At 42.4% G+C, this 15,533-nt stretch overlaps 1 protein-coding gene across 4 annotated transcripts in view; it reads left to right on the top strand.

Annotated features, from left to right (window-relative positions):
* NEK7 (NIMA related kinase 7) overlaps positions 1-14,992 on the top strand; it is a 144,314-nt gene extending 129,322 nt beyond the window's left edge. For 3 of the 4 annotated variants that reach the window (XM_088845221.1, XM_088845220.1, XM_088845222.1), the window contains one exon: positions 5,820-10,809. In XM_088845221.1, coding sequence (XP_088701347.1) covers positions 5,820-6,017 — 198 coding nt within the window. In that variant the 3' untranslated portion in view covers positions 6,018-10,809. The other variant, XM_055418968.2, reaches the window with a different exon arrangement.
* The last annotated feature ends 541 nt before the right edge of the window (positions 14,993-15,533 follow it).

The following is a 15,533-nucleotide window of genomic DNA, read 5'->3' as shown; positions in this document are numbered from 1 at the left end:
TTGTTGGTGATGAAATTAACATCAGTGGAGCAAAAAATTTTTAAATATTTACTGTGTCCAAGGAGTGCTGATTCCCCTGGCCTCATAGTCTGAACTAGGTTGAGCGCCCAGATGTTCCGGTCACAGCTCCCTGTCTTCTTTTCTGAACGCCACCATGCAGGGTCTACCAGAAGGCCCAGGAATCCCCATCTTTCTGTGGGTGCTGTTTCCTGTTGTTGACATGCCCTGCCCCCTGTGCCTTGTCAGGCGAACTCATTCTCTTTAGAACAGAGCCTGGCTGTTGCCTCCCCCTTAAAGTCACCGTGCTCCCCTTTCTCCACTTCTCAGGCCCTCTTCCCTTAGCAATCACACTGCTTTATAATTCTTTTTTTTTTTGAGGAATAGTTGATTTACAGTATTACGTAAGTTTCAGGTGTACAGCATAGTCACTATTTTTAGAGGTTATTTGTCTTTCTCTTCCTGATGTATGCACGTACCATATACCCTCCAAGTCTGTCTGTCTTGTTGCACATGGCAAGGTCTTTTTTGCGGCTGAGTCGTATTCCCTCGCGTCTTCTGTGTCTGGTCTCCATTGCCCGGTGGCTCCACCTCCAGACCTGCCTGGCTCCGATGCCTGAACAGCAGTGACTGCTTTTCATCTGTGTGTCTCTAGGGCTCAGCACACTAAAAACGTTCAGTGACTGATCAGTCGACGGAGAAAGTGAGTTAAAGGAATACATGGGAAAAAGAGGGAATGAGCCAGTTAATGTCAATGGAATGAGTGAGTGAGTGTTCTTACAGGACCCTCTAGGTAGTGAGGAAGAAATTGCTCAAAAGACAGGCCAGGGGTGTTATGTTTCTTTTACTGATACTACCTGCAAGTGATTTTCTCCAATCTTGTAAACAAGCTGTATCATATCTAGAATGTCCATGTCCATTTACTAGGAAATAAGATTTTTTCCCCTTCAGCTTCAATGTTTAGATTCTTGGGAGACACTGGAGTAATCATCAGAATTATGCGCTTTTCACTTGTGTGTACTAAATTATCTCAGGAAAATCTAAGATTAAAAAATAGTGAATAGTTATATTGAAAATCACTTAGAAAGTGCACACTGTGGTTCTCTATTGAGCTGGTTCTTTTTCATCAATATCTGAAAGTCTGAGTATTAACACCATGCAAAATATGCATTTGTCTTTGCTTTTTTTTAAAAAAAAAAAAAAAATTTAAAAATCCTAGCTAGCCTAAATAGAAAAGGCACGGGAAAAGTTGGAAAGAATTGTGCCTCAGAGGTTTGGAAGGAAGTTCTGAAAAGTTGGGTAAAGAGTTTGCTGATGAAAGTTAAAAATGGAAATGAGTAGAGAGAATAAGAGTGATCTTGGTCTGAGAAAATAGAGTAGGGAGAAACTGAAGATTTGAAAACAGTACTTGAGTGAAAAAGAAATTCAAGCCTGGTGAGACGGTTGAACCTTTTTGATGAAGTGGATGGTGTCATGATAACACTGCCTGCTGACCTGACCTGAAGGCAGATGCTTATCTGTTTCCTAGTAACTTTAAATTTATTAATGTAAGTGACAGAGACCTTTGCAGAACACAGTATTTATGGTTATCTTGTAATTATATTTTTGAAAGCTTGCTAATTGAGTAGCTCTTACTACTTTTATTTATAGGTAAAAAAAACGTATATATATGTAAGTTTGGAATCAGAATTATTAGACCAGTAGTCATTTTTCACAGTATTTAATGCCTCTCTTGTTGTACATTAAGTGTGTTTGTTTTGTGGCTTTATATCTCCAGCCCACAGATAGAAAAATATCTGTTTCTATTAAAACTCAGTTAATGAGACTACTTCTCAAATAATGCAGTTAATCCTTTAAAATACCAACCTAAAGGTCTAGTAGAGACTGGATGGAGTCTCGTAAATGTTCCCCTCCAAAAGCATCTTTTTTGTTCTTTCCTTTTTATTACTTCTTCCATTATGTTTTCTTCCTTTTTAGACTCTGTCCCTTTCTCTTTTGTTTTTTCCGCTCCTTTAATCAGAGAAATGGAAGGCAGGAGAAGAGGGTTTTTTCTCAGGAACAGCTCAGCAGTACACACTGGACATGTTCTTCCCCACCACTTCACTCAGATGAGTAAGAATTTCCAGCATCATTTTCATGATTCCTTTTTTTTAAAGAAAACTGAAGCAGCATTGTGATTGACGCGTTGTGTTCCAGCTGTACAGCAGAGTGATTCAGTTATACGCATCTGTATTTTTCAGCTTGTTTTCCCTTATAACCTGTGACAAGATACTAGTAGTTCCCTGTGCTATACAGTAAATCCTTTTTGCTTATCTGCTTTATGTACAATGGTTTATATTTGTTAACCCCAAACGCCTAACTGAGCCCTCCTCCCCTCCCTTTTCCCTTTGATACCTGGAAGTTTTTTGCTTTTTGAGGAACCTCCATAGTGTTTTGCATAGTGGCTGCCCCAGTTTGCATCCCCACCCACAGTGCAGGAGGGTTCCCTTCTCGCCACACTGTCCAGCATTTCTTATCTGTAGACTTTTTGATGATGGCCATTCTAACCAGTGTAACGTGATACTTCATCATGCATTTTCCATTATTCTTGAGATTAGATAAGTATTGTTTTTTTTTCCCAGAGTACTTACAATATAAGGATTAAAAAGCTTGGTCCTTGCTCTGCTTTATTATATATGAATAACAAAATAATAATATATTTTGAGTTGAACTAAACTGACTTCAGATAGTTATAGGTTATTGCAGAGTATAGATATATTTACATGGCTTTAAATAAAATTGGAATACTGAGGGTTTTTCTTCAGCGTGTGAAATCACCATTTTCTTTCACCCACATAAGAACTTTGTTGCTAAAGAAAGAAAGTCTGCGGCATTATTCCCGTTTCACACATGAGCAGACAGGGACCCAGCAGTATCAGAGGGAACCTTAGACTCCAGGGCGCCCTCCCAGCATCCACTGCTTGTGCCAGGGCAAAGGAAGTGCCCGAGGGGAGCTCTCAGAGGTCGCGTGTGCTCCCGGCCCCCAGGCCTCTGCGTTCCCTGTTCCTGCCCTCTCTGGCCACCTCCCCCAGGCTCTGCTTCCCTGGGGGCGCTGCAGTTCCCTCAGAACACGATTCTGCCTGGCAGTGGCTCTGCCGCATCACACTGACGGGAAAGAGGGAGGGAAGTTTGCAGAAGGGCAGGAATGGTTTTTACATATCGGAATATGTGGAAATGACCACGTGTTTCAAATAAGCTATCAGAAATATTGATCCACAGCTGTGCTGAACAAAAAACAAAATACAGTGTGTTGTAATTTTACTGATGCTTCATTTCCCAAATGGTTACCCTTAAGGAAAGTACTGAACAAAAGCTTTAAAAACCATACCTGGTTTTTTGTTTCAAATAATTTATTTTCCGTTGCGCTGGGTCATCATTGCTGCGCAGGCTGCTCTCTAGCTGTGATGGAGGCGACTTTGCAGGTGTAGTGCATGGGCTTCTCCTTGCTGCCGCGTCTCCTGTTGCAGAGCGCGGGGGCTCTGGAGGGCAGGCTTGGTAGCTGTGGTGCACGGGCCTAGTTGCTCCGCGACACGTGGGATCTTCCCGGGCCGGGGATCAAACCCCCGTGTCCTGCATTGGCAGGCGGATTCTCTACCACTGAACCACCAGGGAAGCCCCATAACTGACCCTTACAAGTAAGTGCATTTTATATGTAAAATTTCTGAATTTTACATATGCCTAAAGAGTCTTTTTAAGAAAGTTGCCTCATTAACAAAAAACATGACCTTTGTTTTAGCTCGGAAAAGAACTACGTTACGTAAGTTTTATAAAACAGTGTCAGGTACAGATTATTTTTGCATACTTTGAAATTTAAATATTTTTATTCATTTGATCAGTTTAAATCATTCTATAAGAATATTTAAATGAGACACTATATGGCACAAATAATATTTGGAAGTACATCTGTTTTCACAGATCTCTCTCTAGTTCTTATAATTATGTCGTCCAGGCTGATTGTATGAGAATATTTCACTTTATTTCTTAAAAAAGTTTGACTACGCCGGGTCTTAGTTGTGGCATGCAGGGTCCAGCTCCCTGACCAGGGGTCAGACCTGGGCTTCCCGCCGGGGATTGAGGGGCACTGGACCACCAGGGGAGTCCCAAGAGTATTTCACTTTAAAATGGAGGAGGATATCTAATAATGTTAAATATAATCTCTAACCGTGCCGTTATTTATTGGAGTTAATATTAATTACCTCAGACACGATTAGGAACATTCGATTTTCCTTCCTGAAAATGGTTTTAGGAAGTTTGGTACTCCCGTCATTTATAATAACAGTTGGCCACCTTCCTTCACTCAAAGTAGCCATGTAAGAGTAGATCTTTAAACTTTGAATGTTCCATTTTTGTTTAAAAAATATATATAAGCAGGTCCTTTGTTCACTTATGCTTCTGAAGTGACACTGGGGACTCACTCCTCTAAGACGAATCCAAAGCGGTGCCCTATATTTCACGCATCCTCTGGGATCCTGTGAAACCATTAACTTTCTGTAAGGTGCTTCTGTAAGTTTTCAGAAGATGCTGAGTAATCTTCAGTTGCGGGCTGAAGCCATTGCGTCACCTCGTAAGGATTCTGTGTGGGAGGGCTTTCTCCCCTCCCGCCGCCCCCCAAGTCAGTCACTGGTGACACTTTGGCCTACGCATTGAACCGGCCTCCTCGTTTTGTATAAACATCTAAAGCTTCGACAGCCAGTGTGTGTTGATGCATTAGACCCACTTTGGGGGGCTGCAGTGTGTCCTTGGCCTGATGGAAACGGGGTGTGTCCGGGAGGCCGATGCATTGTAATTGGTCTCAGAGGAACGGGGTGGGGTCAGAGAGCAGCAGTGCCGGGAGCCCGGGTCTGCGTTCCCGTCGAGAGTCCTGTCCCGACCCAAGGCCAGGCTGCACACAGCGCGCTCGTCTTCACCTGGACGCGGCTGAGCTCGACGCTTCATCACCCGACAGTGGGGACCGTCAGCACTGTCCTTTTCATATCTCCGGTACCAACCTGTGTGCGTTGGTATTTCTTTAGAAACATACTGATCAGACTCTATTAGCATTTTCTCTTTTTTATTGAAAATATTCATTTATTTCCATGTGACTTATGACTTCATAATCCTTTAGAAATATCAGAGAATTCATTTTATTATTACTTTATTTGACTTTTCTCATTTAAATGTTTGTGTTGCTTTTTAAATTTCCCTTAATCATCTGAATTAAAGTTTTTTCTTCTGATTTCGTAAAGACTCGTACAAATTCAGACCTTTATTTTTTTACCTTATTTTTAGCTTGTTCTCTAAAACAATTTAAAAACAACACAAAGTACATGTTTTTATAAATGTGTATAGTAATGCAAATTCCAGTTTTCTTGAGATAATGTAAACTATGACATGTCTTTACTTACATGAAATGTTTTAGTTATTCCTGTTTATTTTTATTAATCTAATATCCACTGATTTGGGAATTACTTCTACAAAGTAATAGATGGGAAGCTAATTCCCTCCATTCAAACACAAAATTTCTTTTAGCAACTGATTGCCTGACAATATTATGAGAAATTAAAGCCTGACATGTAGGAATATATATAAAAATTTTAAAAGTGATTATATGAACAGATGTCTTCGTTAACCATACTTAATAATGTAGTACTTAGAATCATCTCAAAAGGTTGTTTAGTAGTTCAGGATTTTTAAAATAATTTTTTACAGAGGTTTGCAGGAAGAGAAGGTTTTTTTTTTTTTTTAATGTACGACTAACACTGAGAGAGTTCGCTAAGATTATTCCTTTTTTTTTTTTTGAACAGAGGAAAATTTATGCGTCGAACCTGGACTGGTCACTTATGATAATATACATGCTACAATTCCATTCTCTCCAATCATTCCACCTTCACCCTCTCCCACAGAGTCCCAAAGACTGTTCTCAATGCCTATGTCTCTTTTGCAGTCTCTTATACAGGGTTCAGGTTACCATTTTTCTAAATTCCATATATATGCGTAAATAAAGATTATTCCTTTTTGATTTTGTATTATTCCTTTTTGATTTTGTAATGTCTGTCTGATAGAAAACTTAGAGGCTTTTTTTTTTTTTTGATGCATCATGTCACCGTGTAAATTCCTAACCTGGTATAAAAAGATGGTTCCATGTGAAAACTCAAGTACATTTTCTCTGGAGGTCGTCACTATCACTTTAATGAATGAGGTCACTCTAGTCAGAGTACGAATCTGAACAGTTTTGTGTAATTTAAGGCCCTTTGTTTTGATGTTGGGCAGAGCCCTAGAGACAGAGAAGGCAATGGCAAGCCACTCCAGAACTCTTGCCTAGAAAATCCCATGGATGGAGGAGCCTGGTAGGCTGCAGTCCCTGGGATCGCTAAGGGTCGGACACGACTGAGCGACTTCACTTTCACTTTTCACTTTCACGCATTGGAGAAGGAAATGGCAACCCACTCCAGTGTTCTTGCCTGGAGAATCCCAGGGACGGGGAAGCCTGGTGGGCTTCCGTCTATGGAGTCACACAGAGTCAGACACGACTGAAGTGCCTTAGCAGCAGTAGCAGAGCCCTAGAGACTTTTTGGTCTGTTTTTAGATCGGAGCTGGCTGTGGACTGTGAGGGCGACCCATTCATTTTAGGAACCAGATGAACCAGCGTCAGAGCTGGCATCTTTTGAGTCAGACCACCTGCTGCTGTTGCTCAGTCTCTCAGTCACGTCCGACTGTTTGCGACCCCATGAACTGCAGCATGCCAGGCTTCCTGCTCCTTCACCATTTCCCAGAGCTTGCTCAAGCTCATGTCCATTGAGTCAGTGACACCATCCTACCTACCTGCCTTTGCCTGCTAGAAGGTCACCCACCTTTGTGCACAGGTGGCTGTGCGGGAACCTGCAGACCAGGTTAGGGTTTCCCTGGGGTAGGAGAGCAGTAGTTTTAAAAGCCAGGTGTCTGAAGCCAGGATGCTTCAGTTCCCCTGCTGGCTGGGCCCCTTACCGCCTCTGTGACCTTGGGATGTCGCCCCCTGCACCACACCACCCTGCAGAGAGCTTCTGAGCTGGATCCAGTTGTGAGAAAGGGCAGAACTAAATCAGTAACAGCTTTCAGGAAATGGTCCTCTCTGCTCTGGCACCAGAAGCAACTTCAAAGCCCCAGAGTTACCTCGTGGCACATGGAGATGCCTTTTATCTTAACAACATGTTCAGGAGATGGGGTTCCAGTTGTCCCCTGGAAACTTAGAAATAACGGCCGATTCCTGGGAGCACCTCCATCTTGGCAGTGTGGCCTGCAGACTGGCCACCGGCTGCAGAAAGTGCGCCCAGAGTACTGAGTAAGTCAGCCTGTCACGGCTAGCTGTTGAACAATTAAAGGCTGGAGGCCGCCGAGCAAAGGGAGGGGTTTTTCCTCATTCTCTAATTATTGACGGCTTAACCCCGACTGCTGTCTCTTAATGTCATTCCTGTATTCTGCTGTGTGGGCGACTGTTTTATCCTTGTCGCCATCATGTCAGAAGCACACGTAACTCTACCATGTCACAGAGATACTGTCCTTTCCTATGCATTAAAAGAAGGGTGAGACGTGACCTTACTTGCAGAACTTAAAATTCTTACTTGGTGCGACAAGAGACTACTCATGGATCCATGTGAATTTTGCATTTTTAAAAATCAGTTTATTAAAGGCATAAAACTCGGCCCATGGCCTTTTGAAATATAAAAGTAGTCAGTTATTTGTTGTGGGTTTTTTTCCCCCATTTCCTTTGCCAAAAGACTGTTGAAACTGGCTTCCCCCGCCCCCAGCCCCTGATGGGTTAGTATGTCTACTGAAATGTATCTTTAGATCAACCAATAGTTATCAAATATCAGAGAAACATCCCTCAAACTAAAAATCCGGGCCTGGGTAAATCTCCCATAACATACTTACAGTCCACCTTCTTTCAGAAAGGGTTTGAGCTGACTTACAATAGAAGACGCAGGTTAGCAGTTATTAATACAGAAACAGAAGTCAAGTTCAGAACCAGGGGGAGACGGGCACGTAAACACACCTTCCCTCTCGGCCAGCAGAGCGGCTGCGGCACGTCTGCCTGGTTTCGGAGGAAACAGAAGCAGATCATGTTTTTAAGGACGAAAGTGTACCTTCTCTGTCCCTCAGAGAAGATGGAGTTTTCTCCTGCTGAATTATGATGGGAATATCACCTGTAAGGGTCTGTGGGTAATATATCTGGCACTGGCTTATCCCAAGTTACTAGGATGAATGGGGCTTCCCTGGTGGCTCAGCAGTTAAGAACCTGCTTGCCAGTGCAAGAGATGCAGGTTCGATGCCTGGGTCGGGAAGATCCCCTGGAGGAGGAAATGGCAACCCGCTCCAGGATTCTTGCCTGGGAAACCCCACGGACAGAGGAGCCTGGCGGCTACAGTCCATGGGGGTCGCAGAGTCAGACACAGCTGAGTTGACTGAACTGTACTTCTTCCTCAGTCTTCCCTGAATTCCCGTGCTCTGACGGGAGCTACGTGCCGTACCTCTCGGTACTCTTCGGAGTCGCACCTTTGAATATTCAGTCCGCCGTTGTGTGCCCCTTGACAAGGACCGTGGGGGAAGGTTCTGTCCAAGCAGCAGGCAGGCTGGCGCCTTCCATCTCACCACCCTGCTCACCTGCGTGAAGTCCCTGAGCGGTTAGTGTGCCTCTGCCAGCTAACCTCCTCTCATCCGCCAGTATCTACCGTTCTCTCTCAGAACCCAGGACTCAGATACACCTTAACCCAGTGGCATCCCTTTCTAGGGATCACGATGTGAAATTAAACAGTGACTGTCTGTAATCTTGGCTACTTTCTCCTCGTGGCAGAAACAGATGAGGGCCAAGCATCCACTACAGTCGATTGGAAAGTAAACCTTACTCCAAATTATTAGGAAAAGTACGGTTTCTTGACCAGCCTGAAGGGTGTGGCACTTTTATTCAGTCAAAAAACGGCTATTGCATCTGCTTGGATCTTGGTTAAATAGAATGACTGTGGGTACCACAGTTATCCTTTCTGCTCCTTTTATCATTTTTATCTCTGAACACAATTTCTGACCGCTAGGTAACCTGTTGGAAGACATTGTCTTTTTATATATAAGTATCAGTATAAATACTTTTTCTCCTGTCTTCTATTGTGTGTACAACTGACTGTATTTGTTTTTATTTTAATGGGTAAAATGCCAACAACCTCTTTTTGATTCAGATCACTGTAACACAAAGACTTGTGTATGGCCATACCCCTTCAGAATGTTGGATGCTGTCCCCTGCGCCACTGCAGAGAACAGACCGTGAAATCCTTGGACCCTCCCAGTAGGTCTGCAGTTATCATTGGCATCTTTGAACTAAGTCCCAGAAGTGAAGCTGACTCATGAAGCTTCATTCTGATAGAATCACATCACCTGAGGGTTAGCGCTGGAAGAATCCTTACAGGTCATCTACTCCAGCCTCTGTCCTGAACTGATGAAGAAACAAACCTCTCCAGACAGTGCCTTGAGCCAGCGGGTGTCCACGGGCTCCTCCCTTTCCATCCCCTGGGGGCCTCCTTACACACACCTTCTTTCCAGCTAACTCTTCTCACTGGCGGTGTGTTTCTCTGCTGTTAACACACTCAGCCCACAGATTTTAGCGTTAGTTTCTTTTTTCTCCAGATGAAAAAATCTTCTGGGTGGAAGTTGAAAACTCTGTAATTTGATCATTTAAATGATCAAACAGTAATTTGATCATTTAACTATGTGCCACTATGGCAAGAAACAGTAATGCCAGTTTTCAGAGTTCTGAGCAATTTATAAAGACATACTTAAATGCTAGGGCTTCCCTGGTGGCTTAGATGGTAGAGAACCCACCTGCCAATGCAGGAGACCAGGGTTCAATCCCTGGGTCGGGAAGATCGCCTGGAGGAGGGCATGGCAGCCCACCCAGTATTCTTGCCTGGAGAATCCCCATGGACAGAGGAGCCTGGGAGGCTCCAGTCCATGGGGTGGCAAAGATTTGGACAGGACTGAGCGACTGAGCACAGCGCAGCACTTAAAGGCTAAGGAGTCCCATCCTTCCTCTTGATTTGGCTTGTCCTGTGAAAGACCAGATTATGAAGACATGTGGTTCCATGAATCACAGCAATTAGAATTAAGAATGAAGTGCCCTGTTCTTCAGTCATTGGCTGTAGGGTCAGATGGAAGGATATTTTCTTAATTTATCAAAAGATACTTTTTTCCGTGACATAAATAAGTAAACCTCAGTCCTCTCATCTATAACATGAGGACATAAGTGCAACTTCATACAGTTGAGAATTAGAGCACTATTTGTTACTTACCTTGCTTATAATTTATTATTCTTAGTTTGAAGGAGTGCTTTTACTATAATAAAAAACATTTGTATAAATTCAGATATATAATAAGCTGGTTATTAAAATTTAAACTTACAATGAACGTTGTTGTAGTAAAGTCTAGATCAAACAAAGTGTAGAGCTCTGTAGTCATTAATAACTGGGAGACTTGGAGTTTAAAATTTCCTGTCTCCAGTGACTACCATGCTCCGATCAGACTTTTCTGAAAGATAATCAGGTCACCAGAAAGCCACTAGATTGTGGAGAACACTCTTCACTTGACCTGAACAGTCACCAGTGAATATGCTTCTTAGAGCCTTCAACTAACTAAAGTCACTGACAGCGGCCACACGTATTTCCAGCCAAATATTTAGCAGCACACGTGTATTCCTGGTAAACCCGGAACTGTGCAAAGCATGTTCCTGCTCCTCACCGCCCGGAGTGGTTCCTGAAGCAGGTTGTGTTTTCTTCTCCGCAGCTGCGACAGCTGGTGAACATGTGCATCAACCCAGACCCGGAGAAGCGGCCGGACATCACCTACGTGTACGACGTGGCGAAGCGGATGCACGCCTGCACCGCCAGCGCCTGAGTGCGGCCGGCGGAGGCGCCAGTGTTGTTGAGCAGAGCGCACCTCCCACTCCTGGGTGTTAAGAGAGTCCTACTTCAGAGCTAACGTGCTTTGAATCCTTAACCAGTTTTCATCTAAGCTTCATTGTGTACCAATTTAAGTCACCTTCTCGCAAACCCCAATGACTTTGGAATAGTCAGATTGCGTGTTAGGAGAGCAGACAGAACACAGTGGTTCTTAGTGGCTAAATAATGTTTAGAATGATTTCGAGTTCTTGTGCTAATGAGTTGTGTTCAGATAGACTCTCAGTGCCAAACACGGGCGACCTGGCTTGGCCGCATCAGGACAGACACTCAAGCCCAAGGACGGTATCTGAACATGTGACTTGTATGCTCTCCGGTCATGTATGGACAGCTGAGATGAACACAGTTGTGAACTTTTGTGACTATTTTATTTTTAGAAGTTTGAAGTATGTGTTTTAGTTCTTAACATTGTAACTTTCAAATAGAATTCTTAAAGCTAAATATATACATGAACGATATTTTTGTTCATGAACTATTTGAGAAATTTTAAATCCTTAGCTTATACATTCAAAATGCGACTATTAAATGTGAAAAGATTTGGGGACAAAAATGTGAGTCAAACACTGAAGAGTTTTTTTTTTTTTTTAGTATCTTTGATATTCTCCTGGCATTAAAATGGTATAAATGAATCAATTTAAAAAGTGGTTAAGGATTTGTTTGGCTGGTGTGATAGTAATTTTCAAAGTTGCACATTGCCCAAGGCTTTTTTGTGTGTTCTTGCTATTGTTTGTACATTTGAAGACTATTATTTGAATAATCCTGCAGTACTATACTTCAGTTCGTTTATGAATTTAAATGCTCTACTCATGATCGTGCACTATAGCATATAAGCATATGTTTTTATTCATAGAGTTTATTGAAATTCTGATTGGTCCCCTTCTGAAAGTTTTTTTTATATTCAATTTACTTTCCTATTTATATTGTACATGAGTTTTATCCACTAATGTTTCAGATGTTCTGACAACATTATAGCTTTAAAAGAATATTTGCTATGCCAACACTTTTCCTGGAAGGAAGACATTTTTTTTAACTTTTTAAAATTTGGGCTACCCTGTGTGTGTGTGTGTGTGCCTTGTCTTGTTAGAAAGGAAGAGGGGTGTGTGTTGTCCTGTTCCTGTGAACCTTGACGCCGTTTCAGTTCATCCAACAAGGTTGCAGTTTTAGGATATGTTTAAAGAAGTGAAAACTAGCCACTCCCGCAGCTGGAAGTTTTATGAGCTAAACATTTCTGTTGAGAAGCTTCTAGCCAAGTACTGTATCCATGCTCGAAGCTGCCCTAGGCGGTGTAATTTACAGGAGCGGGCAGAGTTCAGTACCTGCTGTCGTGGAGACCTTTGCCCTGGACACCTGCATGTTAGCAGTGACGCGCTCCCACACGGCCACGTGGCCGTCACCACCTAAGGACCCCGTGCCACCACGGAACCTGCCCAGTAACCCTGCCAACGGGAGCCCCTTGTGCTCAGAGAGCACCTGCCCTCAGCCCATATAGCTGCTGGTTTTGTTTTTTCCATAGACGTATTTTTCTTACAATCATTTGAATTCTTTCATTTGTAAACGTTTAAAATGTACAAAGCAAAGTGTAGACGTCTTGTTTTTCTAAATTTAATCAGCTACTGGTATCAGTTGTGAATTAGGGTGATTTATCCCAGTGCAGGCGGGGGAGAGCTGGTGGCTCTGCATCCTAGGCTGCAGGGACGCCCCGGGCGCCTGGCGCCCCCACGCGCGTCTCCAGAGTAGAATTGTCTCTGTTGACCTTAGTGTCATGTTCAGAAGATGAGATGTCCTCTACTTGGAACAAATATGCTCCTTTTTCTTGCAATCTTTAAAAATACATCCATCTAAAAGCCATTAGCTGGACCCCCTCACAGGACTTCCAGAGATTTAAACTTTTAAGTGAACCTATCTGCTAGAAGGAAATTGGGAAGAATTTAATGATCAGGGGAATCCATTATTGTTTTCTACATGTGGAAACTGTCTTGGATATATATATTTTTTTAATCTCAATGTTCATACTTTTCTGGAAGAAACCATTGTGCACAAAACAAACTTTAATTCTGAATAAACGGGCTCATTTCAAAGAATTATGAAGATGATCAGAAGTTTTAGTGTTTTATACTCACCTATAAAATGTTCTCTTTGTATTTCTGTTTATAAGTAAATTTTGTACTGATTAAATAAAACACTTGACTTGAAATGAGGGACAGTAAAATGAAAGGTACACCTGATTTCTAACTCTTATTTGGACTTTGGTACCAGTTCCCCAGGGCACACGGTGACCTTGGTTCGTGTGCCGAGGCCTGGGAATGGTGGACGAAGGGTGTCCCTGTACACATGGAGCGCTCGGCAGTGTGCACCGATTGTGAGTTCAGTGAGAGATGACAGCCACTTCATGACTGCGTACCATCCCGCACAGTATCCATTACAAAACGCCATCCTTGTATCCATAGACACTTCAGGTGTTGCTGTTAACATGTGCATATTTATTTTAACCCAAATGTTATTCATATTAAATGTTTTTTCTTTAAAATGAATGTATTATGTTTATATCCCACCAATGAATAATTATCTTATGCCTCATATTTCAATAGTACTGTAATATGAACTTTTGTGAAATACTTTTATTTTGTTATGCTTCAAATACACATACTAAAAAGACTCTGTTGTTAGCTTTGAAAATTGTATAATACCCTAATATAAATAAAAATATAAAACTAAAAATAAGCATAATAAGTTTTTCACCTATCTGTGACTTCCCCCCCACCCCTACTAAATTCTACCCGTTTGTTTCACTCAACAGTCAGCCTACAGAAACAGGTCTTAATTCGTTTCCATGAATTCTTTCTTTATCATTTTGGAGATGGCTAAATATTGAAACAGTCGGGGGGTGACCATGGAGGGCTGACAGCCCCTAGGAGGGAAGTCTTTACATATGCATTCAACCAAGGCACAACTTCACAGCTCCATTTTTGATACATCATTTGCCATCTTTGAATAAGAAAAATTTCTTAAAACTCTAAAGTGTCTAAAACTCAGGCAACAGATTCTATTCCTGTCGCTATAATATACCCTACTGATAGTACAGATGGTTTGAATGTTCTTTTCACATAAGTGACAGTTGCTGCCATGCCTGGAAACTCTGAGGCTGAAAGATCTTAACGGGATACAGTCGGCTGGGCTGGTGATCCTTACATGTCAGGATCACATTCCAAACGGGTGAAGAAGAGCTTGCTTTATAACCTAGGACCTTTAGTGAGGAACTTGCAGTCCCACTGTGTGTATATACATGATCATAAGTCACAGGAAATTTTAGGTTCAAGATAGCTTGGGACTAGTTGAGGTTTTATTTCAAAGTATGTTAACTAGAAAAGCCAATACCAGCCATAGATGTTTAAATGTGTCATTAGTTGGTATAGCTATCTTTACCAAGCTGATACAGTAACTTTCAAGTCAAAATGATGACATAGGGACAAAGATTACCATCACAAAACCTTATCAGAAAATACCCCCGGGGTGGACTTTCCTAATGGTCCAGTGATTAGGGGACACAGGTTCTTTACGTGGGCTGAGAAGACTCCACACCTCAGGACAGTTGAGCCCCTGTGCCACCGCTAAGGAACCCAAGCGCTGCAACTGCTGAAGTCTGTGTGCCCAGAGCCTGCGCTCCCCAGCAAGAGAGGTGCCACGGAGCAGCTCACGGGCGACCCCCTCGCCGCAATGAGAGAGAGCCCGTGCAGCAGCAGTGACCCAGCAGAACCAAAAACAAATAAATGCAGTTATGTAAGGAAAAGTCCACGGGGCCTTCCCTGGTGGTCCAGTGGTTAAGACTCCGTGCTCCTGGTGCAGGGAGCCCAGGGTCGATCCCTGGTCAGAGAATCCAATTCTGCATAACACGGCTGAAGACCCCACATGTGTCAACGAAGATCGGGCGCAGTGAGACTTTCAAAAATATCCACAGAGTTGTTGCATTATCTGTTTCTAATTACATGTGAATTCCTGGTACAATTAATGGTGAATTAAACTCCTGAGATTATTTTTCAGACAAAGATGTGAACATCTGTGAAGTTTATTTTTAATTGAGCGGTTTATCTGAGCTTCTTTTCAGTCTTCTTACACACCCATTTCACTCTTCACCTGAGTCTCTAAATCTACTTTTAATCCTTAAGAGAAAAATGAAAAAGAACGTGAAAGTTCACATTTGTAACCAGGGGTTTTTAAGTAAATTATTTTCACTGCGAGTATTACAGTGTCTAGAAAGCAATTTCTTTTTATTCTTTCCAGAAACATAATCCTGTTCATACATTATTTCTGTAATCTTCACTTTCTCAAGTATAAAGTAGGGACATAAATTCCTAGTTCTACAAGAGAGTTAAGTTGCAGTGTGTTTAATGAGGGGCTGGACGCAGTGCCTGGTACCTAGTGATTGCTGCTAAAAGGAGCTGTTGTTATGCCATATACATCTTTTCTGGCTCCAGTCTTCACCTACTTTTGCCAATTGTCTCTCTCCTAGGCTTATGGGACTGGTTTTTCAAGGGTCTCAAGTTCTCT

This window comes from Moschus berezovskii, chromosome 17, assembly GCF_049115385.1.
Source record: "Moschus berezovskii isolate FMDL1 chromosome 17, NW_MosBer_1.0, whole genome shotgun sequence".
NCBI classification, from domain to species: Eukaryota; Metazoa; Chordata; class Mammalia; order Artiodactyla; family Moschidae; genus Moschus; species Moschus berezovskii.
The sequence above is the reverse complement of the archived record's forward strand: the minus strand, read 5'-3'. Positions and strand labels throughout refer to the sequence as shown.